Source organism: Molossus molossus, unplaced genomic scaffold, assembly GCF_014108415.1.
Source record: "Molossus molossus isolate mMolMol1 unplaced genomic scaffold, mMolMol1.p scaffold_m16_p_22, whole genome shotgun sequence".
Taxonomy (NCBI): Eukaryota; Metazoa; Chordata; class Mammalia; order Chiroptera; family Molossidae; genus Molossus; species Molossus molossus.
In genome coordinates, this window is record NW_023425358.1 from 38159784 (window position 1) to 38178840 (window position 19057).

Genomic DNA, 19057 nt, shown 5'->3' on the forward strand with positions numbered 1-19057 from the left:
CCACCTCATTTACTCGCGCTTCCCAACAACCCCATGACATGGGCACGATCACTCCTGTTCCACGGGTGAGTCACCTGAGGCCCAGGTTGCTGCCTGAACAGCGCTGGAGTTCACTCAGCCACGAGACCTCAGGCCCAGGGGAACTTCAGGTATTGGGGACTCCTGGGGGTTTCGTAACCGCAGGGGAAATCCGTCCCCCTCCCCAAGCCTGGCTCCTTTGTCATCAGAACCAGGAGGTGGCCTCGCCCCCCCCAAGAGGCTCCTGAAGAGGCTGCTGAGCTCACGGGCCACTTGGCAGCCTGTCACCTCCTCCCCAGGGGCCGCCCAGCTGGGCTGCCGGCCCAGGGCTCAGGACCGGGGACCAGCTCCCAACAGCCTCAGTAGAAAAGCCAGAGGCCTTCCCTGGGAGAGAAAGACAAGAGGCCCCCGCCCCACACCAGTAGGGGGCCCCTAGTAGCCCCTTTGGGAGGAGAGGGGCTCCTTCTGCCTGCCCACCTCCCTCCCCTAATGCTAACAGCACCTCAGCCTGCTTAGGGGAGGACCTGGCCCGTGAGTACACTCCCAGCGGCTCCACCGGCTCCTTGGCCAAACCTGGCCAAAATGTGAGCCAGGTCTGGCTAGCCAGCGGGTGCCCGTCTCCCTCCCCTGCCCCTGACAGAGGTTGTCCAGGTACAGCAGGTGACCTGAGTCCAGCCAGGCCCTGGGCGGAGGCCCACGGCTGAGCACACAGCCGGGGAGACCTGGGTGTGTCGGCCACTCCCGAGGGCAGCTTGCTGGTGTCTCCAGCAGCCCAGTGAACACGGTTCCGTTTTTATTCGCGCCTGACGGGGCTGCGCTCTTCTCACCGACGCCCTCCAGCTCCTGAAAAAATCCTGGCAGGTCGGCTGTGTCCTGGGCCCCACCCCAACCCAATCGTGTGTGACTCTGAACAAGTCACCCTGGGGACTGCGGTCGCTCTGTGTCATGGGGACAGGTGCTCACCAAAGACCCCTGACTCTGGGCACCCTCCGCGCTGCGCCGTTAGGGCCCCAGAGGCCTTTCGCCACCTTCAAGAGAATGTCAGGAACACAGGAAACGGAGAAGGCTGAGCGCTTAGCTCTAAGCGTAGGCCCCCTGCCTGCTTCTGCCTCACTGGGCCAGGAGGCCGTGTGCGCTCAGTCAGCCGGACATCCTCCCGGGTCCGTCCCGTGTCCATCAGTGTGTCCTGTCTTGTGTCCAGCCCTTTGCTTGGGGACTCATTCCTTGCCTGGTCCTGACCAGCTTCCCGGGCTGGCTTCCGCCCAGCTCAGCCAGTGGGACCTCGGGTGATGTGTCCATCACCCTGGCTCGGAAAACTCCCACCCTCAGCACTTCCTCCAAGACCTCAGGGTGGGTGTCCAAAGTGGAGCTTGAGGGGCTGGCATGGGGTCACACCCCCCTCATCCGACTCTGCCTTGTTGGAGGAAAACCCTGCAACTTGCCCCCAAATGCCTTATGTGACCCACTCCTCATGTTGTGACCCCCTTCCCCACCCCATTTCATCTCACATGGCTGTGTCTGCCCTTCTGCGCTCCATGGATAATCAAGTCCTTCGTTTCACCCCCGTCAGTGGGGCTGGGTTTCGGTCTCTCGTGCAGAAAGGGCCCAGTCGCCCCGCGAGCCTCCGCTGAGCCCGAGGGCAGCTGTACCTGAAGGAGGAGCCAGCCCACCAGGTCTGGGACAGGCCCTTGGGAGAGGAGGACCTGGCCATGGGGCGCTTGAGCTTGCTCAGAGCCCAGTGCCAGGTCCCAGAGCTGGCCCCCAGGGCCCTCCAGGCAGCGGGCACCATGCCGCCTGTGCACCGCACTCCTCCAGGAGGCGCCGACCGCCTCCTGAGACCTTGCAGCCTGGATCTGCAAAGACCACATTCAGCCTGACTCTCGAAAGGTCAGCTCAGGCCAGGCTCGGTCGCCGTTTGGGGAACTCTCTGGAAATACCTGGAATGAGGCTCGAAGAGTAACCTGAACAGGTCCATAAGGAAAGGCAGGTCACAGATGAGTGAAGCCCACGGGTGGAAGGGGGCAGGGAGTGGTGGGGACCACGGCAGGGGAAGGGGGTCTGGAAATGCCGTGACGCGGGACCATCCGCCACCCAGCAGGGCACCTCAGCAGAAGCCACGCAGATCAGGTTGCGAAGCTTGGAAGCAGAGACTCTGCCTGAAGCAGGGGTTGTCGTGTCTCTTACAGGGCCCAGCGCAGGGCGCTTGTAATTACGTTGACCCGGATGAACCTGAGACTCGAGGCCTCGTGTGACCTCTGATGGACCAGAAAACGGCTTCTGTATGAGCCCCGAGAGCTATAAACGTAAGACAGACAGCCGGCGTCCAGCCGGTGTGACGGCTGGTTGGAGCGCAGGCCGGGGCACCAAAGGTGGTAGTTTGATTCCCAGTCAGGGCACATGCCCAGGTTGTGGGTTCATTCCCTGGCTGGGCGTGTACAGGAAGCAACCGATTGACGTTTCTCTCTCACGCCGATGCTTCTCTCTCTCTCTCTCAAAACAAAAAACTAAAATGAGAAAGAGAAACAGCTGGTGTGTGTGGAGTCCTGTCTACACTTAGTCCTCTCACACGCTGTCCAAGGTACATCGCTGCTGGCAATGACACTTTGGGGGGTCCTGTGGCTGCCCTGCCATGTGTCACGTCAGAGCCAAAGCACCACGGGCGTCCCCTCTTACACTGCTGGTGGACAACGATGGCCACACAGACCCACCATAGCCTGGATCCCTAAACGAGTGTGTGGGGCACAGCCTCCCCCATGCTCGCGTGAAGGGGTGACACGTTACCGTGATGCCCCCCGAGCCGTCATCAGCGCCCAGCCCAGCCTGTCCTGACCGAGGCGTAGTGTACTGTGGTGGTACAGCCCAGGGCCGGGGGGGGGGGGGTGATGCTGCAAACACCCTGTTCTTGCAAGAGCCTCATATTCCCACCCCAGGGCTAGGCTGGCAGGAAGTCACTCTGGGAGATGCTGGACACTGGGCCCCCCAGCACACATTCACATAGTCCCCATCATGTGCCAGAGTCAGGCCATGGGCCCAAAAAGGGGCACTGTCTATGGGATGGGCACCAGAGCTCAGCCTTCTATGGTGGATGATGGATGGAGGGGGATGGCCCTCCTCAGCACTGCCTGTGTCCCTAGGCAGCCAGGTGGCCAGGAAGCGGAGTGGAGACCCTGGACAAAACCTCTACCCACAGGATGCAGCCATCTGGATGACCAGCCCTTCACTGGGACTCTGCAAGGTGGCAGAGGGACAGAAACGCATGATGCTGTGGCCTGGAGCCCCACCCTGGCTCGGCGACAGAGGGATGATGGGTCCCAACACTGGGTGGGACAGTGGCCAAACCAGGCACCTTGCGGGGCCTCTGGAGTGTGCAAACTGACTGCTCTCTTTTCTTTTTAAAATATTTTTATTGATTTCTAGAGAGAGATAGGGAGGGGGAGAGAGACAGAGAGAAACATTGATGGGAGAGAGAAACATCAATCGGCTGCCTCCTGCACACCCCCTACCAGGGATCGAGCCTGCAACCCAGGTGTGTGCCCTGACTGGGAATTGAACTAGCAACCTTTTGGTGCACGGGACAGCTCAACCAGTGAGCCACACCGGCCAGGGCTGACGGCTCACTTTCACTTCTACCTGCAGGGCGCAGAAATGGATGACTCCTGTGGTCAATCTAACCACAGGTAATTCTGAGGAATGTTGTAGCTCAGCTGAGCCAGCCCAGAGGGAAGCCACTTGCTTGTCTGTGGGAAGAAGTGACACCTGAGAGGGTGTGGACAGAGGGGCTGGTACAGGGTCAGGACAGTTGGCAACCCCAGAGTAGAAGCAGGCTCAGGAACCAACCCCAGAGCAGATCTTAGGGGGCAGGAATTAGGGGAAGGGGCACACTGGGGGTAGAAACACCCCAAAGTACAATCTCCTGGATGCTGTGCTCAAGACAGAGTCTAGCCCTGGCTGGGTAGCTCAGGGGGTTACAGCATCATCCTGATACACCAAGGTTACAGGTTCAATCCCTGGGCAGGACACATACAAGAATCAACCAATGACTGCACAGATAAGTGGACCAAAAAAAAACGATAGTTTTCTCTCTCCCCCTTCCTCTTTCTCTCTAAAATCAATCTAAAAGAAACATGTCTTATTAAGAAAAAAAATAAAAGACAGTCTAATTCCAGAAATAAGCCATTAGTTGGTGTAGCCTGGGCCACCTGCTGTTACAAGTGGAAATAGTCTTGAGTCCTTACTTCCTCTTTGTAGCAGGACCACACACACACACATACACCTGCCACATGATTTTGCCACCCCCACTGGAGTGAGAGGCGCGGACACAGGTCTTGGCCATGACTTGCTTTGGGCAAGACGTGAGCAGACAGTGGAGGGCCTGAGGCAGGGGCCTGCCATGTGCCTGTGGGGTTGGCGTGCCCCCGAGTTCGGAAAGAGCATGGCCCAGGTGGCTCATTTCTTACAGCCTGGTCCCCAAAAGACCCTTGGAACAGATCTGAACCAGACCCAGAGTACGAAGCAAAGCCCCGCAGTTGACCCGCAGCCCATGACCAAGAAGAAAACTTGGTGCTGCCACAGGGATTCCGGGGGCTGCTTGTTATGCAGCATTATTGCTGGAGTCAGTTTACCTGCCTGTTCCTTGGCCAGGGGAGGGAGGGCGTCTCCATGGAACATCCACGGATGAGGGCTAAGAATCCAGGATACGCCGAGGGGCTATTACCTAGATACTGGGAAGGTGGGAACCGGCCAGTCTCTCGTCATGGTGGAACAAACAGCTGGCCCCCAGATATGGTACCAGGGGCTGGCCTGTTAGCCTGATTACAAAGTAAAGAGTATCTCGGAACCCCCAAGGAGCAGCTGGCTCTGCAGATTTACAGGGCTGAATCTGGTCTGTGAGGACAAATTGAATTCTGAATACAATTTCATGTCAATTAACTTTGCTCAGAGCATACAGAGGAGCCAAGCAGCAGAGGAGGGGGCCTGACAGCCCACCCTGGAAGAACTAATTATCACAGTGCCTCTCAGAGCTCTGTGTGCCTCAACCAGGTAAGGGCCTGGGCTGCAGGTAGTGACCAGGTGATGGCCTGGCTCTGGGGGTGGGACCACATGAGGTCTGGGCTTCAGGCCATAGGGTGGTGGGCCAATACTTCCAAGGCCGGTGGTGGTGGGCAGTGGCCACAGGGTGAGATCCCTTTTCCCAGAACCGGGGAGGATGGGTTCTCAAGGATGGGAGGAGGAGGCAGGGCCCCGAGAGGGTGAGTGGGGAGCTGGGGGGTTCAGGACTGAGGGAGCAGCCCCTGCAGTCCAAACCTCATCTGTGGGGGCCCCCCATCTAGAAGGGCAAGGCGGTCCCCACAGGGAGCATTCTGGGGTGGGGCTCTGGCTGACCTTGGGGTGGGGCTCAGGAGGGCTGCCTGACCTTGAAAACCTGGGAACCAGAACCCTGGAAAGGGGACTCGGCGCCACAGACTTGAACACGAGGGCTGCCGAAGCAGGAGCGGGGAGCGCCGAGTCAGGGGGCGCAGGGAGCGATCAGCCTGAGGGGAGACCCTGCGAAGGGCAGGGGGAAGGCAGAGGCAGCCGGGACCGCGGTGGGGGGCTGAAGCCAAGAAACCCGCACCCCACCCTCACAGCCCCAGGGGAGGCGAGGTGTCTGTCCCCCTCCCACGTGCAGGGGGTTCTAGGGTCTGATAGAACGTGCCCAGTAAGACCCCACGACCCAAGCATCAGGAGTGGGGACCAGAACGTCCCATGCATGGCCCCCGCGCGTGTCCTAGGAGGAGGGAGCGTGGACCCAGCCCATACCCCATCAGGCGTGGGGACCGGAACGTCCCATCCTTCACACCCGCTCCGACGGCCAGCTCGAGGGTGACGTGAGCGTGACCCTCGCCACGTGTCTGGTTTGGCTGGAGAAGTCCCCACTTTCTGCTCACGTGCTCTCGCTTAAAGATTCCTCCGGAATGAGGCTGCGACCGCAGCCCGGAGACCCCCCCGCCGCGCACCCCCGGGAGCGGCCCGCGTCCCCGCCCCCGCACCTTCCCCGGGAGCCGCGCGGCTCGCAGACTGGCGGGGGGCGGTGCCCAGCTCCCTTCCCAGGGGCGGGGCTCAGGGCCGGGAAGGGGCGTGGCCGAGCGGAGAGCGGGCGGGGCGGGGCCTGAGGGGGTCGGGCCTCGTCGGTCGGAGGCGGGGCGAGCAGGCGTAGCGCGCGGGGGCGGGACGGGGCTCAGGGCCGGGCAGGGGCGTGGCCGAGCGGAGAGCGGGCGGGGCGGGGCCTGAGGGGGTCGGGCCTCGGCGGTCGGAGGCGGGGCGAGCGGACGTAGCGCGCGGGGGCGGGGCGGGGCTCAGGGCCGGCAGGGGCGTGGCCGAGCGGAGAGCGGGCGGGGCGGGGCCTGAGGGGGTCGGGCCTCGGCGGTCGGAGGCGGGGCGAGCAGGCGTAGCGCGCGGGAGCGGGGCGGGGCTCAGGGCCGGGCAGGGGCGTGGCCGAGCGGAGAGCGGGCGGGGCGGGGCCTGAGGGGGTCGGGCCTCGGCGGTCGGAGGCGGGGCGAGCTGGCGTAGCGCGCGGGGGCGGGGCCGGGCGGGGCGGGGCGGGGCCGGAGGAGCGGAGAGCTGCCTGGGCAGGGTCTGCGAGGGGCGTGTCCGGGGCGGGGCTCGCGCGGGCTGGGCTGGGCTGGACACCCCACTTCCTCTGGCGCTGGCCGCTGGGCGGAAGTACGTCAGTTGTTATCTGCTCTGGTCCTCGCCGCTGCCGTCGCCGCCTCACGATCCTGGGCGCCTCAGCCCGACCCGCGCCCCGACCGCCCACCCAGCCCGCCGCCCGCCTCCTGCCGCGCATGGGGCGCGCCCCAGGGACGGCGGCCTGCAGCCGCTGAGCGCCGGTCGCCCCGCCGATGCGCGCGGCCGCCCGCGCCGGGGCGCCCAGGCCGCTCCGGGCCCGGGGCTGAGGGCTCCCCGCGCGGCATGCCCGGCCCGGCCCCCCGCCCGCCGCCGCCCAGGGCCCGAGCCCGCGCGGCCCGCACCGCGCCCGGCGGCCACGCGTAGCGCAGCGGCAGCGGGAGCCCGACGGCGCGGCCGCAAGGTCACCGCGCGCCATGGAGGCCAAGGTCCGCCAGAGCCGGCGCTCGCGCGCGCAGCGAGACCGGGGCCGGCGCCGGGAGGCGGCCCGCGACGCCCGCGACCAGAGCGCCTCGTCGGGCGACGAGCCCGAGCCCGGGCCCGGCAAGGAGAATGCGGGCCTGCCCCGCGCGCCCCCGCCCCGCGCCGCCGCCGCGCGCCCCCCGCGCCGCCGCCGCCGCGAGTCCAGCTCTCAGGAGGAGGAGGTCATCGACGGCTTCGCCATCGCCAGCTTCAGCACGCTGGAGGCCTTGGAGGTAGGTGCGGCCGGGCGGGGCGCCGGGGGCGCCGGCACGCCCCCCGAGGGCTCCCCGCGCGCCGTCGGTCGCCCTGGAGGACCCGGCAGCCTGCAGTGGGCGCAGGGGGTGTTCGCGCGCGGAGCCGCGGGGGAGGAACATCTAAGTGACACTGTCCAGAGGCGGGCCGTCGGGTGCACAGTCGGCCTGTTCCAGTGCTGTTCCTGTTTCTAAAGTATCACTTTATTGGCTCAGGATGTGCCAGGGAGGTGTCCCCCGCCGGGCTCGGCGCCGTTGGTGATAAAATGGATACATGGAGGCTCTTCCTGTTCCTCCCCTTCCCCTGAGGTTTCTGTTGGAGGGAGAGCGGGACGGTCCTACCTGAGCCCTGCTCGGTGCGCGCTGCAGGCTGCGTGGTTAATGGGATGACAGCAAATAGTGCTTGCCTGGCAGATTTATCGTGGACAATATTTGCTGAGCAAATACTGCCCTGCTTGCCTGAGTCCAGGTGAGAGGAGAGGAAGTGAGCCCTGTCAGGGAGTTGGCAGGTGGGGTGTGTGAGCTGCCGTCTCCGGAGCTGGTCTGGGTAGAAATTCTGGCCTGTCTGGGAGCCTCCACCAGCCAGCGCCTCCACCCTCAGGAGCCTCGCTCAGCACTTATTTTGAGGAACCAGCATCTGCTCACTTTGGGGTCCTGAGGGTCATTCAGTTAACAGCTTCTTTCCTTTACCTGGGGCCTGAGGTCAGTGGCCTCGGATCCCCCAGTAGGGGAGGGTGCCCACACTGCAGGTCCCTGCAGTTAGCCCTCTCCCTGGGGTCTGCCAGGTCTGGACAGCTCAGGGTCAGGTGCTGGCAGCCAGGCAGAGGTGGCTCAGGGACAGGTCTGCTGCTTTCAGTCTGGACGGGGGACATGCAGAGCTGGGGCACGCTGTCGGAGTTCGTGCTTGACCACAGCCCGGGAGCCCTGTCTTGCACATCTGCGGGCTCTGAGATGGCTCCCGGGCCAAGGGGTCCCTAGCTAAGGTGCCTTCATGTGCTGTGGTGGCAATGCCTGGCTCTACTGGGAAGAGGTGGCCCCAGGGCTGGGTTTTCTGTCTTCATACAAGCCAGGGCCTCCCCTGCAGCCTCTGAGGGGTTGCACCACTCTCCTTCCTGCAGGCCTCTCCCACCTGACATGGTCCCCCATCAGCATGTCACACCCTTTCGGCTTTGCCTCGGTCTCCATACCTGCTGTTCCCTCTGCCCGTGTCCGAGTTCAGCACCTTCAGGTCTCTGCACAAGTGTCACTCAAGGCCTCCTGGCGACCATCCAAAGCCGCAGGCGTCTTTGGCCCCCACCCCCCGCTGCGCACCCCCTGTTATTTCACATACTCTTCTTCCGTCAGTCACCTCTCAGAAGCTGGCTCTGCCCTGCTCGCTCTGTGTTGTGGCCGTCCCCACCAGAATCTGTGAACTAGAAGTGAACAGGCAGCACACTGTCCTGTGTGTCCCGTGGGGTCCCAGTGCCCCTCGCACATTTGTGGAGTGGATGAGTGGGAGGAGAAACCAAGGTTTCGGAAGGCCGCCCTGGTGACACGAGCCTGTGGGGTCCATGGGCTGCCTGTGGAGGCTCCGACATACCCCTCCTGTATCCGGGGCACTGGAAGTACACCCTTGGGTGTGGAGAACGTCTTGGGCTCCGAGCAGCCCCGGCCGGGTCACGGTGAGATGAGCCCCCTGCTTGGCGCTCTGTCACTCTGGCTGCTCCGTGCGCCTTTCTTGCCCCTCTCAGCCAGCGAAGGTCCACTTGCCTTGGAAAGTACGGGGCTTCCATGCAAGTCATAGCTTCCAGATTGGCACTCTGATTTGGCCTCATTTCTTGCTAGAGTATAGGGATTTTCCCCAGACGGTTACAGTGATGACTAGCGTGCCGTGAATGCGTCCTCTAGCAGGTGCTCTTCTGTGCCTGCGTGTTCCCCTGCCAGGTAGGTATACTGAGGCCCGAGGCCATGAGCCAAGCCCCGGCCTGCCCCGGCTCAGGGCTCTGCCCACGTGGGCCATACCAAACGTCAGGTGTAGCCCGCTCGGAAGGTGGGACCTGCACAGAGTGTCAGTTTCCCGAGAGTCCTCCTTACCTTTGTCCTGAGGATGTGGGCCTCACACCCCTGCAGCCCAAACACATTCCCTGTCCCTCTTTCCTCTGCCCCAGGCAGACCCCCTATCCCTCCATCTCCAGGTCCTGGACAGACAGACCCCCCCTACTACCACGCCCAAGACAGGGACCTGTCCCGGCACCTGCACGCACCTGTGTCTGCCCCTGAGGGATACACCTGTATGCGCTGTGGGAGGCTGGGAGGGTCACAGCCCCTTCTGCTTAGTGCTGCAGGCCCAGCAGGCAGCCCTCAGTGTGGCGGTGTGTTGTCCGAAGGAGGCCCCCAGGTGTGGCCTGACCCAGGGTGTATTTGAGGCCCTGGGGACACAGGGCTGGGATTCGGCCTTGCCGGCCAGTGTGTGGAAGCCCACGCCATCAGTCCCCCCTGTGAGGGCCCTGATCTGCTCCGTGCACCCAGCCCCTCCTCCAACGGGCACAGGGCTGAGCCATGGGGGTGGCTGGGCTCAGTGAGGAGCTGGTAGTGGGGAGTCTGCACCAGATGTCTCCTCCAGGCTGCTTCCTGCTCTTCAGATGGGGAAACTGAGGCCCAGAGAGGGCAAGCACTTGGCAGTCATGGGACAGGGTGCAGCACCCAGCCTGGGACTCACATAGGACAGAGTTAGGCTGCTCCCCCACGTCCCCAAGGGCCCACAGAAGTGAGGCTGCTCCCCCATACCCCTGAGGGCCCACAACGTCGGGCTGCTCCCCCCATACCCCTGAGGGCCCACAGCGTCGGGCTGCTCCCCCCGTACCCCTGAGGGCCCACTGCGTCGGGCTGCTCCCCCCATACCCCTGAGGGCCCACAGCGTCGGGCTGCTCCCCCATACCCCCGAGGGCCCACAGTGTCGGGCTGCTCCCCATGTCCCTGAGCTGTGGGGCTGCTCCCCCATGCCCCCGAGGGCCCACAGTGTCAGGCTGCTCCCCATGCCCCTGAGCTGTGGGGCTGCTCCCTCATGTCCCTGAGCTGTGGGGCTGCCCCCTCATGTCCCTGAGCTGTGGGGCGCTCCTCCTGCCCATGAGGGTGTCTGTAGCTCTGGGGAAGTTTTTTTTTCCATTTTTTGTTCAGATAGAGTGGGAGGGAGAGAGAGGAAGAGAGAGAGAGAGAAACATCGACATGAAAGGGACACATCGAGTGGCTGCCACCCGCACAACCCAACCAGGGCCGGGGACAAACTGCAACCGAGGTACATGCCCTCAGCAGGAACCAAACCCGGGTCTCTCTGGACCGCAGGCTGACGCTCTAACCACTGAGCCAAACCGGCCAGGGCTCTGGGGCAGTTTTGCTAACTGTGGGGTGGGAGCCTGGCCTGGGGAGGTCCCTGCACTGCCACCGCCTCCTGTTTTGTGGTCAGCGCCCTGCTCTGGGGAGACCAGCATCCCTGGAGCAGTGTGACAGTGCACTGCAAGGGTACTGTCCTGAGGCTCTGCGCTGGCGCACCCACTGGTGGACAAGGAAGCTGAGGCCCAGGGTGGTGGAGTCTCATCTGTCCACCCTTTGCAGCCTGGTCCTCAGAACCGTGGAATCTTCCCCAGAACATGGGCTGCGTCTCCGGACGCCCTGGGGTCTCGCACTGTTGCAGCACAGTAGCGGGTGCCCGTGCTATTTGGCTGCTGCCCTGGCACTGTGGGCACCCGCCGGTCTGCAGGGTCCCGGCCGCATTGTGCCGAGTGGGGTTTCCCCGTGGCAGGTGCAGTCCACCTTCCCTCTGCTGCTGCTCTGTTTCCCGGTGGGGTTGCCAGTCAACAGCGTGTGCATGTGTGTGCATGTGTACATACGTGTGACAGGGCCCTGCCTGGGTTCGTGTGTAAACCCTGTTGGGACCTTTGTGGTTCCCAGCGCCCCTCCCCCCAGTTTCTGTCTTCCACCGTGTCCCCTTCTATACACCTGGCCCTGACCCATCCAGCCTTGCATACCCCATGGCCCCACCTTGGCCGACGTCTGTCCACACTCGGCAGAGCCCCTCCCTGGAGCTCCCAGAAAGGCCTCACTTCCTCTGGTCATGTCCTGGGCCAGCTGCCGCAGGACAGGGTGGTCACTCCTGCCCTCCCGTCCCTGAGCCAGCAAGTGCTCCAGTGCTCATGGAGCTGGCCTTGGCCCGGCCCCTCCTGCTCCGAGTGCCCGTTAGTAGCCGTGCTCTCACTGTGACCCTCTCTGTCCCCTGTGCCGCCCTCCTGTCCCACCTGCAGCTCCAGCCACACCTGTCTCTCAGAGATTCTTGGACACACGTGTGGGCACACTGCCAGCCCCTGCCATCCGCTCTGACCTTCACTAGGAAGGTTCTTTCCCCAAGTGTTGGGGTGACTTACTCACTTACTCTCGTCTCCCACAAGCTGGGTCAGACTCTCTCCCATCCCCTCGGTCAGACCCTCTGTCTTTGTCCCCGTGAAGACTCAGGTGTCAGTTTGCTCAAAGGTGTCTCTCCCTCCCAGAACCTGTGGTGGTTGTGCTTATTCTCTGAGAAATTCCTGCACCTGGGGCGTCCACGTGCTGTGTGCCCCGTTTTGGGGGTTTTGATAAGTGGGAAGGTGGTTGCCCTTCTGAGAGGTGGTGCCAGGCCCGCCCCCCACCCAGCCCCACCTGTGTTCCCCTGGTTGGCGCCCCAGCTCGTCCGCACCTGGGCAGTGTGCGGGTCCCTGATGGGTGTTGGCAGTTCCCCCCGGCACCCAGGGGTCTGCCAGGATCGGCCCTGTCGTCCCTGCCCACCTCCTTTCCTGTCCTGTGTCCCGTGTGGGTCCCCCTTTCCACATGGTCCTGTCCTGCCCAGGAAGGGTCGGGCAGCATCGCCAGCAGGTCTGGAGCCGGCCCTGCCAGCCCTGGGCAGCCTCGCTTCCGTCCGGCCGGTGCTGCAGCCGAGATGGGCACTGGTTCCTGAGGGCAGTTGCTCTGCGGTTGTCCCGTGTCTGCTGGCTGTGCCACTCTGCGTGTGCCCCGGGGCCGTCGGGGTGGCAGGGGGCCATCAGCCCCTCCACACCCTGGGCAGAGCTCCCCGGTCTTGTGTCCATCCCTCTCAGGCCTGAGTCAGTTCCATCCACAGTGGGGAGGCGAATGTGACAAAGGGGCCCGCGGGCTGGAAGCAGGGTCCTCAGAGCGGCTGCTGGGGACCCCCTGGGATGGCAGCCACCTGGGAGGCCTGCCTGTGAGTTGGTGGTGGCAGAGGCGAGCCTGCCTCCCTCGTTCAGCCTTGGCAGCCCCTCCCCCAGCCTGTTGCCCCTGTGGGCTCCTGCTGCCTCTCCCTCGATGGGGCCTCTCCATGCTCACGGCTGGTGTTGCTGGGCCTCAGGCAGGGACCGCTGGCCAGCAGGCGGCCCCTGCCCCCCCCCACTGCCAGCTGTGCCAGCCGGTGCCTCTGTGGGCGCATTGCTGGCTTGCTGCAGGCAGACAGGTGCCGGCTGAGTGTCCGGAAGGAGCTTCATGACAGCGTGAGCGGGGGGGTGCTCAGGAGGGGTGCTCAGGGGTGCAGCAGCCCCGGGAGGTCCGGGAGGACCGTGGCTTTTGGTGGGGTGTGCAGGTTGGGAGGCCTGGAGGTCACTGGGGCTGCTGGCAGAGGCAGCTGGGCTGGGATGCAGGTCATCACCAAGGGCATGGGGGCCCTTTGTCCCTTGGGGGCCGGAACCGGCAGCCCTCGTGGAATTGAGAGCTCTGGAGACTTCGGGCAGATGTGATATTGGGTTCCATTTCTGTGGGGAGGTGGTTCTAGTGCCCTGGTTTCCAAATAGTTTGGGGGAATCATCAGCAAGGTGCCAGCTCTGTCCTCACGCACCTCCCAGGCCTGGCCCAGGCTGTGTGCAGGTGTGCGTGGGGAGGGGGTCAGCACCCTGGTGCCCTGCAGCCCCGCAGGCGTGGACTCCCCAGACGCAGTTCGTGTGTACGCGGGTGTGTGGTGCTGCGGGTACACCTGTGTGTGTGGTTGGGACCCCCTGGCAGGAAGTCCAGACCGGCCTGGCGATCATGTCTGCCCCGCAGACCCGGCTGGTGAGGTGTCCGGGGCCCTGGCTCTGCGTCCTCCTCGGAGCAGAGTTCCGGCAGGTGCTGCCCCCTGGACCCCACTGGCCAGGGTGCAGAACTCAGTGCCGACAGTGGGGGCGCAGAGTGGCTCTCCGTGTCGCACGCCCTGTTGCCAGGGAGGAGTGGGAGACACCAGCCTGCCCTCTGACCTGGAAGTGGTGGAACTGGGGGTGGTCAGGGTCCAGGGCAGGGCAGCGAGCGAGTGTCTGCCCGGTGAGGCATCGGACACAGTGCCCTCCCAGCAGCCCCGGTGGCGAGGGTTGTGCCGCCCCCTGTGCACACAGGAAGCAGGTGCGGGGGGGACGTCACTTCCCCATCTGCACGGCTGGCGAGTGGCAGAGCAGGACCAGAGCCGGGCGTGGAGCGGGCATCTGCGCTGCGCCTCAGCGGCCAGGGTGGCGGCTGTGGTGCCCAGAGATTGGCAGGGCCCCCCCTGTCCGACCCCACCTGCCCAGCCTGGGCTCTAGCTCCTTGGCCTGGGACTGTGTGGCCATCCTGGCTGCTCTGTCCCCACAGCTTCACTCTGAGCCGAGCCGGTCCCGTGGGCAGAGGCCAGTGAGGCCAGTGAGGCCAGCAAGGCCTGACCCAGACCCTCCTCTCCTGCTGCTCCCCACGCCCGCGGGCGGGCCTGCTCCCTCCGGCCCTGGGGCTCCTTCCTGAGGCGGCTGCCCTGGGCAGCTCCCGGGGGGTAATTTGAGCTCAGACTTGCAGGTTGGGGAGTGAGCCACAGGGGTGCAGGGCGAGGAGCAACCTCGCCAGGCCCTGGGGCAGGTGTGCTGCAGGGCGCCCAGCCTGCTAGGTGGGGCAGGGGGGGCTGGACTGAGCTCCCGAAATGAGAGCTCGAGTGACTGAGCCTCAAGGGGGTGTGGTTCCGGGGGGGGGGGCCTGGCTTTGTCCTGGGGCCACATGTTCATTCCACGGGCCTCCTTCCCACAAAGGGCAGGAAGTGAAGGGGCGGGCCCGGTGCTGGGGCAGAGATCAGTGTGATTCCAGGAGTGTGGGGGGCCCACCTGGCCAGAGGGGTGTGGCCATGCCTCTGCCTGCAGGGTCTGGGGCCTGGAAGAGCCCTATAGCCACAGGCAGCAGGGGGCCAGCCCCCAGGGAGGGGAAGTCAAGGCTGTGTCTGCCACTATGCGTGACTTCTGTCCGTGGCTGGCTTATTGGACTGCAGTTAGGCATTTGGTGGTGCGCTGTAGTGGTGATGTTTAAGGGAACTAAAACATAAAATGACTACAGAGAAATCCGGTCGTCGGTGTCAGCTGCAGGCGTCCACCTGGGTGTCGGAGCGGCTACGGCGCAGGGGCTTTGCTGCGGGCTGTTTCCTTGGGCCACCAGGAGTCAAGCCTGCTGTGCCCAGTGCTCCCATCACGTAGGGTCGCTCTGCATTCGGGCATGGGTGCTGGGGTGTGTGTAGTGGCATCTGCCTGTCGGTCAGGTGTGCCCGTCGGTGTGCATGACCCAGGTGGGCCGCAGAGGTAGACCTCTGGGTAGATGTGACCCTGGGCTCTGCTCTATCTGAGGCCCTGCCTGGGCACCCCTCCAGGGCCTCCTCACTGCCAGCCTGTGTCCCCTTCGGGGATGGTGAGAGCAGGCAGCTCCTAGGGCTGGCAGGGGTCCTGGGGGGCAGTGCCAATTAACCGGCTTTGTCCCACCTCCCCTCACAGAAGGACATGGCCCTGAAACCACACGAGCGGAAGGAGAAATGGGAGCGTCGCCTTGTCAAGAAACCGCGAGAGTCAGAAAGCTGCCCGTCTGCAGAGCCCAGTGAGAACGGCCGGCCCCTGGAAGCGGGCAGCCCGGAGCAGGGCCTGGAGCCCGCCTGCGACCGAGGGAAGAAGGTCCCCCTGCAGCCCGCCAAGCAGGTGAGCTGGGCCCACCCCTCAGGACCTCGGGCTCGGTGCCCCTCCCCCGGGCGCCTGGGGGCACACCAGCAGCTGGGCACCACCATCGGCACCTGTGCCTGCCTGGCAACGTGTCTGTCGTTGTCGGGCCTGGGGTATGGGGCACATGTGGACGGGGGCTGGGCAGCACCCACTGGGAGCCTGGATGCTGGGCAGAGGCAGAAGACCAGCTGGGGGGTGTTACAGCCAGAGCAAGGCCAAAGCGGGTGGGGGGATGTGCTCAGTAGGGCCCGGGGGTGCACCGCTGATAGGCTGGCCCCGTCTCCCCATCGCGTCCGTCAGGCTCCGCCAACCTCTGTACCGCGCAGGCGCATTGCTGGGTGTTCTCCATCCACTACACTTTCGTGAAGTGCAGTGTGTCTGGGGGCACTTGTGCTTGGTGGTCTCGGGGCCAGGATCAGCCCCACCAGCCCAGGGGCTGCCAGCTGCCAGAAGGGCCCTTGGGGGATGGGCGTCCTTGCTGTTACCAGGGCCCAGCGAGGGCGGGCGGGAGCCAGACAGGGCTCCCCGGAGTGGAGCACAGGGCTCTGTCCCAGGTGTGGCCGCACTGCTGCTCTCCTCTTTGGGGCTCGCTGGTCTGCTCCCCCTTTCAGGGAGGGCTTCTCGGTGCCCCACACTTCACTTCCAGCTCCCCGGGGCGGGCTGCTGGTGCGGGGCAGCATGCCTGGGCCGGGCTGGACGGGGGGTCTGCAGGCACACTGGCCCAGGTGGACACGTGCTCTTTCTTCCATGCAGGTGTGCTCCCCCGAAGGGGGGCCGCTCCCAGCCAACCCCTGGGACCAGACCGGCCCGGCCCAGCGCCCGCAGCAGCTCCAGCCCAGCCAGCCCCCGGGGTCACTCCCAGCCCCGTGTCAGCGCTGCCAGCCCAGCCGGGCTCTCCCGGACCCCGGGCAGCCCTGCCAGCCCCAGCAGCCACTCCCGGGTCAGCGCAGCTGGCCCCAGCGGTCACTTCTGGGCTCAGGTCAGCCCTGCCGGCCCCGGCGGTCACTTCTGGGCCCAGGTCAGCCCTGCCAGCCCCAGCGGCTGCTTCCAGCCCCAGGTCAGCGCAGTCGGCCCCGGCGGTCACTCCTGGCTCAGCCCTCCAGGCCGCAGTGGTCACCCCCAGGTCCCAGGCAGCGCTGCCGTCCCCTGTGCTCCCTCCCGGCGCCCTGCCACCTCCGCCACCCCCTGTGCCCCCTCCCGGCGCCCTGCCCCCTCTCGTGCCCCCTGCACTCCCTGCTGGCCCTCTGGCACCGCTGCTGGCCCGTGTGGTCATGGGCAGCCCCGGGTCTGCGCAGCCAGCCCAGCCGGGCAGCCTCAGGACAGCCGTGCGGGCCCCTCCAGTCCCTGCTGGCCCACTGCCCACGCTGCCAGCCCCCCCAGTCGCCCCTCGTGCTGTGCCCGCACCACCGGCCCAGCAGCGCCATCTCAGGCCAGTGCTGCCGCCCCCGGCGGGCGCTCCTCGCCCTGAGCCAGCCCCGAAGGTCCCTCCTGGGTCAGCCCAGTCACCCCCGGCGGTCCCTGCTGGGCCTCCGTCAGTCCCAGCAATTAGTTGAAGCCCCAGAAAAGCACGCCCCCAACCAGCCTTCACTGCTGGGCCCCAGACAGTCCAGCCAGCAGAAGCAGCCACTCCTGGGCCCGGAACAGTCTCACCCACCCAAACGGCCACTCCTGGGCCCAGAACAGAACTGTCGACGAAAGCGGCCCCTCCTGTGCCCCAAACAGTCCTGCCAGCCCCCAAAGTCGCTTCTGGGCCCGAACCCCTGCAAGCCCCAGCCACTGCTCCCCATCCCCAAGCGCCCTTCGCTCCTGGGAGAGCCCGCCCCACCCCGCCGGCCACTCCTGGGCCCTCTGAGCAGGCCTCGGCGGTCCCTGCTGGACCTGGGTCAGGGCCGTCAGCCCCAGTTCTCACTCCTGGCCCTGCGCCGTCCCTGCTGGCCCCTGAGGCCTCGACGGACTCGATCCTCCACACCCTCTGTGGCCCGCCAGGCCCCGTATGTGAGCCCCGGAGCCTGATGCCCGCTTCTCAGACCACCCTCCTGTGGCTGCCCGGGCAGGGCCGGCTGCCTCGCCAGACGGGCTGGAGGTCTTCCCCAGAAGGCCGGGCTGTGCAGCTGGGCCCGGCTCGGCGGAGGTGGGAGCCTGGGCAGGGCCCCACCAGCCCAGGTCTGCCTGCAGCAGGAAAAGGAGAGGACCGTCTCCTGCCTCCCCCACCCCTGCTCCACTCTGGGCCGCTGCTTTGTGACGCACACGCCCCTGGGCGAGGGGCTGCCGGGGTCCCAGTTTCTTTGTGCCTCTAAAGTGCCAGGTGTCCTTGTATTGGGGTCTCCGTGCAGGCCCCCAGGTGTGTGAGCGGGCGTGCGTGGTGTGCGAGCTGGTGTGGGCTGGGTGTGGGCTGCAGGCCCGCCTCCTCGGGCCCTCTCCTGGCCAGTGAGCATCCCTCGCCCCCAGGCAGAGCGTGGGCACAGCCAGAGCCAGCCTCGGATCCACTCCCCATCCCTCCACCCCAGGGCCCGTGGCTGTGGGGAGGGGCGAGGGGCGCTCAGGGCCATCTGTGGTCGAGTGGAAGCTGCTGGTGGCAGGAGGTCTCCAGGCCTCGCCTCTGCCCTGTAGCCAATCACGGAAGCGGGTCAGGCCCCCAGCTCTGCACTGAGAGTCCGCAGGGCTGAGGCCGCTGGGGGAATGCCCTCAACCTCTGCAGCTTTCCGTGTTGCCCCCAGCCCACGACACCCTGTGGGGACAGACCTCACGCTGCAGAGCTGCTCTGCCCCCCCAGACCCCTGTACAGGGCAGGCTCCAGGGGCCCTGGGGGGGGGGGCTGCAGCCAGTTCTGGGAGTAGCATTACCGCCTGGGGTGCCCTGGCGGGGCTCCAGCTGAGCAGTTGGTGCACCCAGTGTTGCAGTGCTGCCCGCCTCCAGTGCCCATCTCCAGGCCGTCCCCTCCCGCTTGTTCATGAGGACCCTGGTCCCCACTGGCTCTGGGGGGTCCTAACCAGCCGGGGTTGGGGTCTGCCCTGCAGCCGGGTGGCCTGGTCCTCACCCAGGAGCTCCCAGAAACACGGGGCTTATTTTTCTGATTAAAGGAAATAAAAGTGCCGTGCCGTTATTTTTACAGCAGCATCAGTGTTTGTGATTTAACAGACGAGTGTGTCGTGCGCGAAGTGATGTGCACCAGTGATCTCTGTGCGCCTGATTGGTTCCCTCCAACAGCAGTGGGGTGCGGCGGGAGCGGCCGCTCAGGCAGGCTTGGGGTCTCCACTCGACACGATTGCCCTGGGAACTGGCCTCCTGTCCTGTCCCTCAGTCCCTGGGCTGGAGGGGGTTCGGGCCGTGTGTCCTGCCCTGAGCCCCGGCCTGTGGGCAGGTGAGCACCGGCGCCGCCCACGCCTGGGCGTCCCAAGGGGGGTCAGGGTGGTGTGGCCGGTGCAGTCCCTGCCTGTCTCAGCTTTGCCCCGGGGGCGCTGGCCAAGGCATGTGGGTGCTGCTTGGGGGGGGCAGAGCCTGGGGACCCCTCAGCCAGGGCTGCGCCCCCTGCTGTGAGCCGTGGGGGGGCTGGGCCTCCAGTGTTCCTGTGATCGTGGGCTGAGGAAGGGGCTTGGGTTCCATCAGATCCCAGGGGGCGTGCGGAGCCCTAAGGGACCCCGCTCCCCTGGCCGCAGCTGCTCCAGGTACAGAGTGCGGGGA

The 19057-nt window shown here is 65.4% G+C and overlaps 1 protein-coding gene across 1 annotated transcript; it reads left to right on the forward strand.

Annotated features, from left to right (window-relative positions):
- The first annotated feature begins 7100 nt into the window (after positions 1-7100).
- Positions 7101-17549, forward strand: LOC118640306 (fibrosin-1-like protein). The gene is made up of 3 exons (XM_036277248.1): positions 7101-7379; positions 15158-15355; positions 16130-17549. The coding sequence occupies exons 1-3, from the start codon at positions 7101-7103 to the stop codon at positions 17387-17389; spliced, it is 1737 nt and encodes a 578-aa protein (XP_036133141.1). The 3' UTR covers positions 17390-17549.
- Positions 17550-19057: the final 1508 nt, after the last annotated feature.